The 16,312-nt window shown below is 42.7% G+C and overlaps 1 protein-coding gene and 1 long non-coding RNA gene across 3 annotated transcripts; one reads left to right on the plus strand and one right to left on the minus strand.

The window, feature by feature from the left end:
* Positions 1-1,359: 1,359 nt before the first annotated feature.
* Positions 1,360-5,991, minus strand: LOC310664816 (cytochrome c, testis-specific). Its single transcript, XM_083414433.1, has 3 exons — positions 5,847-5,991; positions 3,732-3,906; positions 1,360-1,667 (listed from the first exon to the last, which is right to left on the minus strand). Exons 2-3 carry the CDS (start codon positions 3,898-3,900, stop codon positions 1,519-1,521), a joined length of 318 nt encoding a protein of 105 aa, XP_083270559.1. The 5' UTR covers positions 3,901-3,906; positions 5,847-5,991; the 3' UTR covers positions 1,360-1,518.
* Positions 5,992-6,364: 373 nt separating this feature from the next.
* Positions 6,365-15,221, plus strand: LOC310665201. 2 transcript variants are annotated; one of them, XR_014505268.1, is made up of 3 exons: positions 6,365-7,262; positions 10,791-10,922; positions 15,086-15,221. It is a non-coding gene; the product is annotated as an uncharacterized lncRNA (long non-coding RNA). The 2 variants fall into 2 exon arrangements; XR_014505269.1 differs by lacking the exon at positions 15,086-15,221 and adding an exon at positions 12,311-13,106.
* The last annotated feature ends 1,091 nt before the right edge of the window (positions 15,222-16,312 follow it).

Below are 16,312 nucleotides of genomic sequence, written 5' to 3' on the forward strand. Positions count from 1 at the left end.
GCCAAAACGTCCGAGTACCAAGGCGTTCGGGGTCCAAGGTATGATTGTATTCGGTTTGGGGGGCAGGTGGAAGAAAAGGCATCACAAAACAAGCACAAAACTTTGGCATCAGTTTGGGGCGATCCTGAATTTCAGGGTCACTGGTTAATGAAGCCGTTAAGAGTGACAGCTATACAAATTATTTGGACAGAGGCTCTGTTAGAGAAGCTAACAGAAAACAAGGTTCAGATACCCTATCTAATACTTTATATTTGTCAGTTTTCTTAATACTACAGTTTTATGTTATTACTTTCTGCCTAAGCATTTTTCTCTCATTGAATTTTTTTTTAATGAGTCCAGGACTACCAGAAGACATAGTGAACAAGGAAACATCAAACACTACAACTCTATGCAATAAACACGTTTTCTGAGAAGTCCTGCAATGTTCACCTATTCGGCTTATATCCAGATAATTGCAGGTAGGGTTGCAGTCTTACAAGATTCCACAAAACCTAGGTACTGGACTGCCGAGGCCTCTTCTGTTCCTCCTAATTTTATATTGTAGAAAATGAGGGTAGCTTTTTTGTTTCTTTTGCTGTGGAGGGGGTTGTCTGCATTTAGTCTGCATCTTGCTCGGGGGTGGGGGATGGGGTGGGGGTGTCTTATGCAGTTCGGTGGGGTTCAGCATCATCGGTTTTTCCTCTGTGAACAATATGACCTAAATATTGTATGTAAGAATGAAGCTCGATTTTTAATATGAAATACAAGTTGATCAGAATCTAGTCCGTCCCCCCCATAACCTCCCAAGCACTACAGCAGTGTGATCCAACGGTGAGCAGGATCTATACATATCTAATGGTCCTTGCCCTTGAGTTCATTCAAATCAATTGCACTGGTCAGCTCTTTTTCTTTTACTCTAGCAGAATTCTGCAGAGTGCTGAGCAGGTCCCTCGTCCATTGATTTCACTGAAAAGTTGGCCTGAATAAAACATCGCTACTGAAGTGTGTAGGTTCACTTTCCTCAAGGGCAACGGCTCTCTGATGGGAGTCTATAGCGTGACTTGCCATGTTCTTGACATCTTCTGCTTTTTGCTATTCCTGGCAGACAGGGAAGGTAGGTTTATTGAGCTCATAGTGATAGGAGCTCTGCTAGGCTGTGTTTGGTTTGGTGGGTCATAAGTTGCATATACCTCCATAGGCAGAAGATTGAACCAAATCCACATTTTGCTCTATTCTGTGGTCTATTATTGAATTCATTCATTCATTCATTCACTCATTCATTCCTGTGAACCAACCCTGAGAACTTTGTTTTAAACAAAATAAAGTATATTGAAATGTCTGTACAGGGACATGCATATGAAAACAAAAAACAATTAACACTTGTTTTGTTAGGAGACTGAGCACCTGAAAATACCAACTTTTATTTGCCCTTTTGAAGGTAATGTCTTAAAGAGCAAATGCTAGGACAATAAACATCAGATGTAACACAAGAGTGGTGCAAACTGGGAATTATCTGGACATCACAGAGGCTGCAATGTTTCATGAAGAGGTTGCTTTTTTCAAGTATGCAATGAGATCTGCCCTTTCATTACTCTTTTTAATGCCAGCAAAAATCATTTTCGTCCCTGGAATGTATTTCTTAGGATCCTCCAAATATTCCATCAGTGTTTTCTCACTCCAGACAATACCTGGAAAATTTAGAAAGTGATGAAATACCAATTTCTAATCCCAACACTGTTTCACCAATTGGTGTCACCTTTACTATGAGAGATTTCAAAATTTATTGGGACATATATAAAGGAAAATATTCTTGAACAGCTTATGTTCTTAATTCCAAAGGTTAAAAAAGGATTAGAAAGAATGTCAAACAAAAGCCAGTTTTCATTACTGTTTGCACACATTTAATACTTAGCATGTATTTGGCATTCTATTTACTTTTGACTCACTTTTTCATAATCAAACTTGGATTCATGAAGTAGAGGATCTCTATATGTCCTAGAGACGAGTTGTGTCACTTTGAACAAGGTAGCTTCTTCTAACATAATCACATTTAAAAGCCAAAATAAAAACCTTCCAAATCATCATCTTCTTGAAATTAAAAATTATTTTCTGAACCTAGATGGAAGTTAAACAACCAAGGCTGAAAACCAACAGGTTGTTGAAATTCCACATACTTCCACATACAAGTCTTTCAGTTGATTTTTCCTGAAAATTTGTGTCATCTCAATCTTTTAAATACAGAAAAATGTATTGAAAGCTGGGATTGCACATTGTCCAATGAGATGCTGAAGTGCCCTTATCAAAAGTCCAATGGTCTGTTGTTGTTTTTCTATAGTCAGAGCAGATTACTGGTTGCAACACTGGGGCTACCCTATTTTTATTCTAATGCCCCCTCTGTTCTTTTGCTTGTGCCACCTTACCATGGGTAAGTTGCACTGCAGCCTTCTACAGCGGTCCACCTGTTCAGTGGAAATAGTCACGTGAGGCTCTCCTCTGTAGTAATTAATTTCAAATAAGCATAAGCTATATAATTGCATACCCTCTGATCCACACTTAAGCTGGTTTCCTTGGAACTTTATTCCAAGTATGCTTAGAACAGAAGCTCAAGCATATCTGTAAAACAGAGGCCCTCCATTCCGCTCCCCAAAATGTGGAAATATGCAAGCACACTTGCAGTGAATTATCAGAGGCAAGCCAGTCCTAAAGGTATGCTAGAAAATAAGCTGAGGTGTCTAAATAAAAGCCATGTCCAAGCAGCTGACAGTAAGCATGTGCATCCTAGCCTCTGATTGCCAGAACAAAACCTGGTATCTATAGATATTAGCATACACAATCTGATGGCTGTTAGAAGAAATTCAAGAGGAGATGGGCAAATCAGGCAGTTTTAGGAGGCACATGGCCAGCATGCAGTTGGCCTTATCAGAATAATAAAATTAATTGAAAATCCAAGGATACTAGCAGTCTAATCCATTTGCTTTAAGCTGTCACTGAGAGAGGCAGTGTGATGTAGTGCTTAGTGTTAGACTAGAAATTGATAAACCACGGCTCAGCCATGAAATTCACTAGGCCAATTATACTATCTCACCCTTACCTACCACACAGGGAAGTTCTGTGGATAAAATAGGGAGAGTGAACCATGCACACCAGCATGAACTGCTTGGAGGAAAGGGAGCATATAAATGTAATAAATAACAATATGGATTGTATGCAGCTAAGTTATTCCCAGAGCCGACCCACTGAAAACAATGGGCCTATTCTGGAGTATATCATTAACACAGCAAATAGCATTTGCCACCAGGAAGTCTCTGCAAACCTACTCAAAACAAAGAAACGCCTGCAGTGCCAATCTGGCTGCTGGCCATCTCAAATCAGCCTTAGGATGCTGCATAGAGCCAGGGCCATCATTAGTCCTGCCTCCATCCCCACTGGTACCAAACAAGGGACAGAAATGCAGCTCATGCTGTGGTGCTGTGGTTCTGGCGCATTAGGGGCTCTATGAGATTGATCCCTTGAGTGTCCATGCAATGACTGGACAATAAAACTTGCAATGCACAAGTTGTTAAATCCAAACCAGAGGTTCAAATTTATATTCTTTATATAAAATCAGAAGAATATTTTCAGAATGTATTTCCAAGAGTTGCAAAGTAACCTCCCAGTGAAGTTCTTCCCTTCTCTAACTTTGGATCGTGTTTATTCAGCAATACTGTCATGACGCAACTGATTATCCGATTCCCCCCCCCCCCCCTTTTTACCTTTATTCTTGTTTGCGTCTGAATAAGAAAATCCTGCAGCTTGTCCTGTTTTTCGGCCAAAGAGACCCCAAAGATTTGGGCCGGTCTTGTGCTTTCCACCTTTTTCAGCTGTATGACACTGAGAACATTTTTGAACAAAGATCTTTTTACCCTTTTCAAAATCACCCATGGCAATCTATGAAAAAGAAATGCGGAAAAATAAAACTACGATGTGTTTGAAATGATTCCCTCTTTTTTAGCACACTTGTTTCTCAACGCATGTTTATATTTGAAAGGAAGAAAGCAAAGGAAAACATTATTTTGTGGTGATGGCAGTGTAATGGAACACTGGAAGTACTATTGTTTAATAGAAAGCTAACAATTTGATCCTGCACTTATTTACTCATAAGGAAATCCTACAGATCTGTGAGATATACTTCCAAGTAAGTGTGTACACAAGATTGTGCCCACAGGCTAATCTTGAGATCACTTACCTAAACATATCGAGTGGGGAGGGATTGAAGGGACGCGGGTGGCGCTGTGGGTTAAAGCCTCAGCGCCTAGGGCTTGCTGATCGAAAGGTCGGTGGTTCGAATCCCCGCGGCGGGGTGTGCTCCCGCTGTTCGGTCCCAGCGCCTGCCAACCTAGCAGTTCGAAAGCACCCCTGGGTGCAAGTAGATAAATAGGGACTGCTTACTAGCAGGAAGGTAAACGGCGTTTCCGTGTGCGGCTCTGGCTCGCCAGAGCAGCGATGTCACGCTGGCCACGTGACCCGGAAGTGTCTTCGGACAGCGCTGACCCCCGGCCTCTTTGAGTGAGATGGGCGCACAACCCTAGAGTCTGTCAAGACTGGCCCGTACGGGCAGGGGTACCTTTACCTTTACCTTACCGTAAATATGGACAGCATAGATTGCTCTCCTGGTTTTCAGACAGAAGTCATTTGCCAATGTTCTTTTTTCTGCTTCTGCCATGCTTACAATGGACATCTGCTTAGTGTGAATTTTAAAAGCTGTATATCACTGGTTTATATGCAGTCACTCAATTATATGCTGTCACTGGTTTATATGATAGCTGAGGTTTGATGGAAGGGGGCAAGACAAAAAAGGATCCAGCAGTCGACTCATCTGCTTCTAACCTATTATTTCTGCACACGGACCATCAAACCACCACCCTTGCCTTGAGTGCACCATAAAAATAACAGGTGATTTGGAAAATGATGGTGGCTTTGGGAAGCTCTACTGAGAAACCGTGAGGATCTATGAAGATCTGACATGTTTATCCATGGAAGCAATGCTCAGTGGGTTGCCTATGAAAGATTGCTAGTCCCAGCACATACAGGGAATTATAGAAGTAGGTGCTCTGTGGAGTGGGGGAGCTCTATACCTATGCCTCAAGTGGAACAGAAGGATTAAGCTTTTAAACAAGAGGGTGAAACGTTTTTAGCCACCCAGCCTAATATTTATTGGAAAAGAAATAAATGGGTGTGCATGTGTAAATAAATAAATAAATGCGCTCTCTCTCATGTGGAATAAGCATAATATACATACTGTATCTGCTCAAAGCTGACTGAATGGGTGTGATATAAACTGGATAACAAAATATTATGGAGGGTTAGATGTTTTACAGTAAGAATAAAATGAAAGTAGGGAAGCAGGGTCTCTCCCCTGAGATTCCTGCCAAGGTAATAGTTTTTTACCACACAGAAACTAGCTAACACTTTATGGTGGGTTTTTTGCTTTTTTAAAAACCCATTCTAAGACAATAATTTTATATTTCCCACTGTTTCTGTATTTGGCATTGTTTTTAAATACAATATTTAATGCTGCAGTTAATGTAATATACTGTGTTTTATGTGTTCAGTTTTCATCCTACCTTCTCTACTAGTTATTAAGATATACCTTTCTATCTATATCTAGATATCTGTGCCTATATCTAGATATATATCACACACACGTGTGTGTGGAATAAGCATGATATAAATATCTGCTCAAAGCTGACTGCTGGAAGGAAATGGGCGCGATATAAATCGAATAACGAAACGTTCTTGAGGACTAGGCGCTTTACAACAAGAATAAAATGAAAGCAGGGGAGCGGGGTTTCTCCCCGTTCCCTGTATATCTTCCTACCACTGCCTACCTTCAGTCCAGACTACGACAGGGCCCAGCCCCTCCCCCTCCCCGCTAACAAGCCAGTTTTCACCGCGTCACGCGACTGTCACAACTCGATCGCGCATCTGGCGACAGACGCCGCCAAGGCGGATAAAGGTTTTTAACGCGTCACAATAAAGCCGCCCAATCACAAGCCACCGCCGGCGGACGTTCTGGGCAGCGATTGGTGCCTTCTGTCGGGGGCGGGGCCGTTCTGCTTCGGCCCAGACTTCCCGCCTGTAGGGGAAAAAATGAGCCGGCGCGCGTTCAACAGTCGGCGGTGGGAAACGGAGCCCAGCTATTGGCTCTCGCTGTAGCCAATAGCGGTTCCTTTCTCTGCTGTCCTCCCCGCCCCTTGGTGTTACGGTTAAAATGCGCGGAGACCGTTTCTGTTTGTTTGGCACTCGCGAGAGTAGGGGCTTTATCGCCTCCTCACCGCGAGGGGGCGCTGTGGTGCGTTCGATTTCTCTCCGCGGTGAGCGGCACCACCGAGATGCGGATGTTGAAGGAGAGCAGCCGTGACAGCTCGAAGCTGAGCTTCCGGTTTCCGTCCAAGATGGCGGCAGCGATGTCTGGTCTCCTCCGATATTGGAAGCGACGGCAGCCATTTGTCCCTGGCGTGAAATAAACGCGAATTCCCACCCTCAGGCGATAGTCGCTTGCTTGTGGTGACGGGCAGAGATGTGTCTGTCGGAAGACAGCTCGTTGAGAGCCATATTATCTCTGCTGGCTAGACATGCACAGCAAGAGGACTTTCCTCAAGGCTGCCCTCAGCTCGCAGGCTTGCCTGGCCATGGAAGCGAGGAAAGGTCTGCGCTTGTTACCGACCTCTTAAGCCCCTGAAGCGATTCCTACGTCGTTAACTTTCCTGCCCCTTGTCAAAGAACGGAAGTTGCTCCAGTACTCCCAAGACAAAAACACGATTCAATGTGAAATATACTCGGAGTCGAGAGTGGATTTCATTCTCTTTATTCAGCTCACAGTGGTGAAAAGGAATGGAAATTCCCCCAGAATGTCTGCGTTATATACATTACTTACACAATGAAACCCACATGATTGGCTAATTCCGGGATTCTCCTGTAGGCCAATCAGGTTGCGGATTCACGTCCACCTGGAGCTGGATTGGGTGGCTCCTGTGGACCAATCAGACTGCTGCATTCTGGATCCTATTGTTCTAGGTCCAATCAGACTGCTGCATTTTGGATCCTGTTCAACTCAGTACATAACAAATGTGTTGTTAGACAAGAGGAAATGTTCTACAAGGCAGCAAGTGTGAAATTGGATCAGGCTTGCTTTTCTCTACATAGCTGCTGAGTCCCCTGCTCTCCTACACAGAGACGCCTCAAAGGTCTATGTCTTGGAAACTGGATTCAATCATTTCATCAGGTGTTTCTGAAAACTTAATGTGGAGATCTAGACCTTTATTTCTGTATTTTTATTTATTTATTTAGGAAAGGGCTTCCTTCTTTAAAAGGCAAAGTTTTTAATCTGCAAACCCTGCTTAGAACAAATTGCTGCCATCTCCTTAAGTCTTGCTACCTACACAGTGTCACTTACGCAAAATAAGATAAAAGTCTTGTGAAAATGGAAAGTTTCCGGATTTTGCATCTATTTAGGACCGTATGTAAAAGAAAATTTAGCTCCACGCTGTTACATTATCCATGAAATAAAAGCATTGAAGCTTTATTCTTCTGTACTTAAGGTCTCATGCTATCTTTACTCCAGCATGGTAGCTATAATGATCAATTCAGTTCACAAGCTGCCCTTTCTCTTTAACCTTTCAATTCAAGCCACAATAAAAAAGAGACTACTGTAATTTTAATTAAACCTGGCTTCTCTAATACATAAGGCAAGGGTGGCTAACCTGTGGCCCTCCAGATGTTTCTGAACTACAATGTCCATCAGCCAATGGCCAGTGATAAACTTCACAACTACCCTTGGTAATGGGAACCTTGGACAAGTCACTTAGCTGACACTACCACAGATTGTGAGGGTAATGGCGGGACCCCTGTGATTGCTGCCTTGAGTTCTTTGAAGGAATATGAGTATTAAAATGTGAGAACTATCCAGTGATGTAATGCCTCCAGTTCTTAATTCTCTAGGAAGGATAAAAAATGAGTGGGAAATGAAATGAAAAGGGGCACAGAAGTAAACTCAGAATGCAGGGAGCTATGTGATTTAGGCCAAATTAGCTGTCACCCTTAGTTTCATTCCAACATTAGTCATGTGCAAATCAGACCACCTTAGGCCCAAGTGCCAAATGTGGCCCTCCAGGCCCCTCAGAACTCTTCCCAGGCCCCACTCCTTACTGGCCAAGTTTGCAGTCTCTTTGTGTGTGTTTGTGACTAGAATGTGTCCTTGAACTCTGATAATGCCTCTTCATTGCTTAGATGGAGGATGGAAAGGGGTCTGTGAGAGCCAGTGTGGTGTAGTGGTTAAGAGCGGTAGTCTTGTAATCTGGGGAACCAGGTTCGCGTCTCCGCTCCTCCACATGCAGCTGCTGGGTGACCTTGGGCCAGTCACACTTCTTTGAAGTCTCTCAGCCCCACTCACCTCACAGAGTGTCTGTTGTGGGGGAGGAAGGGAAAGGAGAATGTTAGCCGCTTTGAGACTCCTTAAAGGGAGTGAAAGGCGGGATATCAAATCCAAACTCTTCTTCTTCTTCTTCATCCTGCTGTCAGGCTGCAGAGGATCCAACCCCCACGACAGGTTGCCAGGAACAGATAAGACAAGGAAAAGTCCTTACCAACCGTTTTTCATTCAATATTCACAGAGAGAGGCTCAGAAATGTAGCCTGTTGGAATAATGGTGTTGCCCTAAGTGAGTCCCCACCCCCTCCCTCTCATGTGTCATTGCTATAGGTGCCAAAAAGTGCCCTCTGCCTTTGAGCTCTTTGCTCTCTTACTTTCAATGCTCGCCGGGTTCTGGGTGAGTGGGGGTCTGGAATGCTTTCTAAAGACACTGTGTCCATCAGCTGTCTCCCCTCTGGCGCTGCTTCCTCCTCCTCCTCTCCCAATATTTCCCAGCTTTCGCCCTCACCTGCCTCTGAGCTGTGATCTCCCTCAAACGCCTGTTGTAATTCTGAATTGTCTTCTTCTCTGGAAGAGTCAGGCTGGGGAGGCAGTCTCCACCATTCTTCCTCTGCCCAGTCCCTGACACCTGCTGTACAAAGACAGATCCTGCAAGTGTCCCTATTTTCCAGGGACAGTCCCCAGTTTACAGAAGGTTTCTGATGTGATCCTGGAATGTCTGGCTTTTCCTTAGGATGTCCCTGTTTTCATCAGATAAATGTTGGAGGGTATGGAGTTATATGACCCCTGAGCTAAGGAGATAAGTAACTATATTACCTTTAGAAGACATCTGAAGGCAGCCCTGTATAGGGAAGTTTTTCATAATGTGTAATGTCCCTATTTTCATTGGAGAAATGTTAGAGGGTATGCAAAGATAAAGTTTACATTTGATGCTCTGCCCACTTTTGCCTCTTGCCCTGCTGTCCTATGGCCCTCAGAAGGTTGCCCAGAAAGGATTGCAGCCCTCAATCTGAAAAGGGTTTCTCACTCTTGGAGTAGACTCATTGAAATCAATGGGCTAAAGTCACATAAGTTTTATTAGTTTCAGTGGGTCTGCCCTGAGTATGACTTAGTTGTGTACCACCCAATGATTCTAAAGTAAACTCTCCTCAGATTATATGCAAACTGAGTTCTGTGTTGTTAACTTGCTAGTTTCCAAGAAAGTGTGTATGGAAGTTATTGACATGTGTCACCACCTAATAATAATAATAATAATAATAATAATAATAATAATAATAATTTTATTATTTGTATTGCACCCATTTGACTGGGTTGCCCCAGCCATTCTGGGCAGCTCTCAAAAGAATATTAAAAATACAATAAGACATAAAACTTTAAAAACTTCCCCTAAACAAGGTTGCCTTCAGATGTCTTCTAAATGTCAAATATAGTAGTTGTTTATTTCCTTGACATCTGATGGGAAGGCTGGTGCAACTACTGAGAAGGCCCTCTGCAAGATGGTGGCAACGTGTATTTGGAATGGGAAAAAAAAGTATATTATCTTGTAAATTGTCTTGGCTTGTTTTACACAGGCCAGTGATGTTAGCGTTGTAGCATCCAACAACCATGGTTCTTCTGCACTGGACAAAGGCTTTTCTGTTCTCCCAGGCCTTATAACATATTTTAATGCTGGGTGGTCGGGTTTAAGCCCTTCTCAGGTCTTTTATTAGTAGGTTGTTTCACACAGCTTGTTCTACTCTTATTGTTTTCTGTGGGATTTTAAAAATATTGTATTTGTTTCATATTGCCCTCCATATTTTTTTTATACACACACACACACACACACACACACACATCCCTGTTTGTTGTATGTCACTAGAGAACACATATTACAAGGCGACGGAAAACTGCAAATAATATTTTGAAAGAGAGCAGAACAATTTCACCCCTTACTATGCAAAGCTCTGTTACAATCCAGCAGAGGTCACTGGAGTCCAGGATCTTAATATATAATGTGTACTTCAACAGGGCAAATTAACAATTGTATTTTGGAAAATCCAACATTTTTTGCAGGTAGTTAATGCAATATTTTGCCACACATGCACGTGTAGATATACCGATATGAACTTTTTCTTTTGTGGCAGAAGTCTTAGGTGAAATCTACTGCTGGACAAATAGGTTTACTTCTGGGCAGACTACAAATTTACGTGCTGCTTATCACAGGCTGATGCTCCTCTTCTTCCTCTGTTTTCCACATTTTATTCAGAATTGGGTTACTCAAACTGTTCCCAAATAGAACAATTCTAATTTTAAACTGCAATGTGGGTTTTAAGCCTTTAATAACTTTCCCTCAGAACCTTTTTCAGTTCCTGTTTTAGGAGGTGTTAAGCTAATTATGATTATGCAATTTCTTGACTAAATAGGATAAGGCGGCAGTGATGAGCAACAAAATGTGCAAGAGATGAAGGGATGCCGTAGAAGTAAATGAAAAAAAAGGAAAAAGGTGGACAATTAAAGGGAAAATAGAGCATATAAGTATTTTAGAACCCATCTTGGTAAGTAAGTAGTACATACATTAAGAAGATGAAGGACTCTAAATAGGTCCAGGGAGCTTTTTTTTATTACAAAACTACGGTGTGTCATGAATTATCCAAGCTCACAAAGTGACACTACTGCACACACAAACCCTCAGAATTACCTTCAGTGACCAGAGTGCTTTATGAGCACAAGACACAAGGTCAACCTATGGTGGCAATGGGTGGGAGGAGGGAACATGTCAATGTAGATGCGGCCAGACTGGGTGTGGCCGAAATGTAAAAGGGGAATTGGTGAGAGCAGAGCATTCTCAGTACAGTGGTACCTCAGGTTACATACGCTTCAGGTTACAAACTCCGTTAACCCAGAAAAAGTACCTCGGATTAAGAACTTTGCTTCAGGATGAGAATAGAAATCGTGCTACGGCGGCGCGGCGGCAGCAGGAGGCCCTATTAGCTAAAGTGGTGCTTCAGGTTAAGAACAGTTTCAGGTTAAGAACGGACCTCCAGAACGAATTAAGTACTTAACCCGAGGTACCACTGTAATCACAGCAGTCTGTCCTCTGGCAGAATTGAGCTGTGAGCCAGGATCACTGTGTTCCCCTAGCACAGTGGAACAAACAAAATATCTCCTACGGTCAGATATTTTTCTTCCAGGACTTATTTCCTGGACACAAAGAGCATTTGACAGACATGTTTAGAGACTCTGGTCTAGAACAAACGTAGTAATGTAAGGGAGCACCGTAAGAACAGGCATGCCAAAGCACACAATAGGTGACATCTGTTATCGCAGCTGTTTCCTTCTGTGTCAATTGCTGCAGCAGCAGCCTTACTCTTTCCTCCTGTCCACAGCCTCTCAGAGAACACTGCTGGGAAGCCGTTACATTCCAGCCTCCATGAGAGTCGGCCTTTGCACATTTCAATAATACTCCTTTTTCTGGACAGAAGGATTCCTTAAACATTTAATTGTACATGCAAGCGTAAGAGTAGCCATCTGGATTAGGTCAAGGCCCATCTAGTCCAACAGTCTGTTGTCACAGTTGCTAACCACATGCCCGTGGAGAAGCCCACAAACAGGACATGAGAAAAACAGCCCTCTCCTGACTTGCTGTTCTGATATTTAGAGGCATATTGCCTCCAGCAGTGGATGTAAACAAAGCCATTGATGACCCTTTAAGCCTTGGATTTGTTTATCCTTCTTTTAAAGGCATCCATCACTACCTCTGATGGAAGTGAATTCTATAGTTTACTATGCTCTGTGTGTGGGGGGGGGGGGGTATTTTGTCCTGAACCTTTCAACATTCAGCTTCTTTGGATGACTGTTCTCTATCCCCTTTCTCCATACTTATACACTCTGTATCCTCCGACCTTTTCTCTAAACTAAAAAGTTCCCCAACTTTTATTCGTAGGGGAAATTGCCCCAAACCCTTGCTAAGTGATCAGAACTTACTCAGTGAGACAGAGAGGAAAATGCAGTCTGCACTTGCCTCATAGGGGAGCTGTTCCACCCCCTTGAATGTTTTGGTTGCCCTTCAGTGAACCTCTTCCACCTCTACAGTATCCTTTTGGAGTTGAGGCAACCACAACCCTACACAGTATTCCAATTACCGTGTTTTTCGCTCTATAAGACACACCTGACCATAAGGCGCACCTAGTTTTTAGAGGAGGTAAGGGGGAAAGCCCTGTTTTTTGGGGGGGATCAGCCCCCAGTTTTGCAGCTTCTTTTGCAAAGGGGAAAAACCCAACTTTTTTGAGGGTCAACTCAAAGTTGTGCAGCTTCTTTTGCAAAGAGGAAAAGTCCCTTCTTTTGAGGATCAGCTCAAAGTTGTTGAGCTTACTTTGCAAAGGGAAAATATTCTGTTTTTATGGGGTTCAACTCACAGTTCTGCAGCTTCTTTAGGAAAGGAAAGGGAGCCGTTTCTACAGTTTCCAGAAAGATAATCTAATCAGTCAGTCACATGTCACTGGGGAAAAAACAGCCTCCATCTGCAGAACATTCAACAATGGAGGCCTGGGCAAGGGGCCAGGTCAGAAAGGGAACCAGCGATTGACCACACATTCGCTCCATAATACGCACAGACATTTCCCCTTACGTATTAGGAGGAAAAAAGTGTCTTATGGAGCGAAAAATACGGTACGTGAAACCTCATAGTCGTATAATGCCATTATGACATTAGCAGTTTTATTTTCAATTCCTTTCCTAACTATTTGTAGCATGGAATTCACCTTTCCCACAGCTGCTGCACACTGGAGTGACATCACCATTGAGCTACCCATGATGACCCCCAAGGTCTCATTCCTGGTCAGTCACTTTCAGTTCAGATCCCATGATTTGTCTATGTGAAATTAAGATTACTGGCCCCAGTATGCATCATTTTACATGTTAGATACATTTCAATTTGCTATTTTTCTGCCCATCCACCCGGTTGGGAGAGAGCCTTTTGAAACTCATTGCAATCCCTCGTTTTAACAAACCTGACTGGTGTGGTATCATTGCCAAACTTGGCTTCCTGACTGTCAAATCATTTGTGAACAAAGCAAAGGCCCCTATACTGATCTTTGGATGCAGTGGCGGCTTTAGGGTAGCCTGACTGGTGCAGCCAGGGGTACTGCAGCAATGCTGTAGAACAGAGCATGAGTGGTGGAGGGGGGTTTGTTGCGAATTTTAGCATCACACAGGGTACCACTAAAATCTGAGAGCCCAAAGTCTGCCACAGTTGGGAAGTTCTACGTTCCTCCATTGGGAGAAGTATCCATTTATTTCTGCTCTCTGTTTCCTGTTTCTCAACCAATTACTGATCTATAAGAGGGCATCACTTCGTTGTCCATTATTACTTAACTTTGGTGAGGTAGCAAGGAACTACAGTCATACCTTGGTTCTGGAACGCCTTGCGAGTTGAACGTTTTGGCTCCTGAACGCCGCAAACCCGGAAGTGAGTGTTCCAGTTTGCGAACGTTCTTTGGAACCCGAATGTCCGACGCAGATTCTGTGGCTTCCGATTGGCTGCAGGAGCTTCCTGCAGCCAATCGGAAGCTGCGCCTTGGTTTCTGAACGTTTTGGAAGTTGAACGGACTTCCTGAACTGATTCCGTTTGACTTCCAAGGTACAACTGTAGCTCTAAATGAACATGGATATAATCCCTGAGGGGAGAAGCTTAGCTGCTGAGCTGCACTGTTTGTCAGTCATCAGAGACAGTTCCACTGTCCTATTAAAAAAACAAACTTTTGTCTCTTATGTTGAAATAATAGAAATAACATACAAGGTGTTCCCCTAACCATGTGATGCAATGAGCGAGGACCCAACTAAGGTCACATCCACCCCATACATTTAAAGCACATGACTTCCCCCAAGGAATCCTGGGAGGTGTAGTTTGTTAAGACTCTTGGGAATTGTAGCTCTGTAAGGTTAAATGGCAGTTTCCGGAATTCTTTGGGGGAAATCATGTGCTTCAAATGTATGGAGCGTACACAGCCTTAGTCATACTTGGGGCAGATCCACCGAAATCAGTGGGCTTAATTGAGCCATGCCTACTAATTTCATAGGTCTACTCTGAAGTATGGCTTTGTTGGATACAGCACATCACACCTGAAATTCCTCGCAGGAGGTTATTCCCAGTATTTTCCAGAAATCTACATAAAAACACCATTGTTAAAAAACAGAAACCTGAAAGCTGTACCCCATTCTAAAAGTTAATAACTGCAGCTGAGCGTGGTGCTTAAAAGAAATCTGTTTTCAGGGACAGGGATTCTTTCTTGTCAGATGTTGAGGTTAAAGAAGATTGATAATGCCTTACGCAAGCAATTTACAGCATCCTCCAAGGGCTTCAAAGTATAAGCCATTGTATTTTAGCTGTAATTTCACATTCAAAGAAGCTGAAAGTAGTTTTCAAAGTGTGTATTTTGGGGGGGGGGGAGGACCTTCCATTTTACAGTGTCCACTGGCATCCTGTGCATTAAATATACATAGTATTTATCTTCTGATAATCACTGGCCTAGAAGCTGAATTACAGTGTTTATTCTTTGTTGCAATGTGTCCTTTTCTTCTTGGAGGCTCTTGAAGAGTCTGTGTAAAGCTAATTGTTCAATGATTATCATGATGAGCAGACACCTTCTACCAGATTTAATAGTTTCATGCTTTACTATGTTTTTATGATCACACAATATCATTTTCTCATCTGTAATAGGACCCCAGGTGCTGCCTAGATGTTAAGAGGAATGCTGCATGTTTCATCACAGGCTCTTAAAGAACAGCATTGAGGTCCAAAATGTATGTCCTTAAGGAGATCTAGCAATTAATACTCTTTCCTCTGACAAGTGTTTATGTGAAGAAGAAGAAGAAGAAGAAGAAGAGGAGGAGGAGGAGTTTTGGATTTGATATCCCGCCTTTCACTCCCCTTCAGGAGTCTCAAAGCGGCTAACATTCTCCTTTCCCTTCCTCCCCCACAGCAAACACTCTGTGAGGTGAGTGGGGCCGAGAGACTTCAGAGAAGTGTGACTAGCCCAAGGTCACCCAGCAGCTGCATGTGGAGGAGCGGGGAAGCGAACCCGGTTCCCCAGATTACAAGACTACCGCTCTTAACCACTACACTACACTGGCAATGTGAGATTGCTCTGTTTCCTTTTATATTTTATCTATCTATCTATCTATCTATCTATCATCTATCTATCTATCTATCTATCATTTATCTACCTATTATTATTGGTGCACCAAGTGGTGTGATACCCTATTGGTTCTTTTTCTGCTGGAAGAAGAATGGAGTATTTTGGGGGGGGGGTATTAATAATGCAAGTGCTTTGCAGTATGTATTTGCTTAGACAATACAATTGTGGAGTAATAACAGTTCCTGAATTCATTCCATCCTCTGATTAATCTACTGCACTATGGATGAACAAATCTGTCAATTCCGGTTTCTCTCAGTTCCTTATCATTGCAACCTTAATTTCAATTCTCCACATTCTGGTGGCAATTTGCATTTTTCAAAATAATCCTCATGAAAATTCATTAGCATTTTTGGGTGAATTTCTCCAAATGTACACATTTTTGTGTGCCATTTCGAAAAACATACTGCATTTTTGTACGCTCTTTTCACCAATTTATGCATTTTATGACTTCAGTATAAGTATTTTTGTGCACATCATTTGGTTGGATAACTGCACCCCAGAATCAGAGAACTGTACATTTCACAGTCTAATTGTGTTTTGGTTAACATACTGATTCAGAAAGTACCAGTCAGGTAGTTTCTCATCGAAATGCAAACAAAATATACGGTAATTTCTCTCTCAAACCTAGACTGCGAAAATATTCCAATCAAAGTTGATATTAACAAATCCACACCACCTAGCAAGATCAGGGAGTCTTAGCCAGGGGTGCTTTAAACTATGCCAGGATTATTGTAAGACAATGGCATGCA

This window comes from Podarcis tiliguerta (genome assembly GCF_965153285.1).
Source record: "Podarcis tiliguerta genome assembly, chromosome: 1".
Lineage (NCBI taxonomy): Eukaryota > Metazoa > Chordata > Lepidosauria > Squamata > Lacertidae > Podarcis > Podarcis tiliguerta.

What these genes read in the sequence shown, in the direction of transcription:
- LOC310664816 (XM_083414433.1), bottom strand. Translation starts at nt 3,900, where the DNA reads ATGGGTGATTTTGAAAAGGGTAAAAAGATCTTTGTTCAAAAATGTTCT. An exon ending in AGACGCAAACAAGAATAAAG is followed by an intron (nt 1,668 to 3,731) that starts GTAAAAAGGGGG and finishes TAAATTTTCCAG; the next exon opens with GTATTGTCTGGAGTGAGAAA.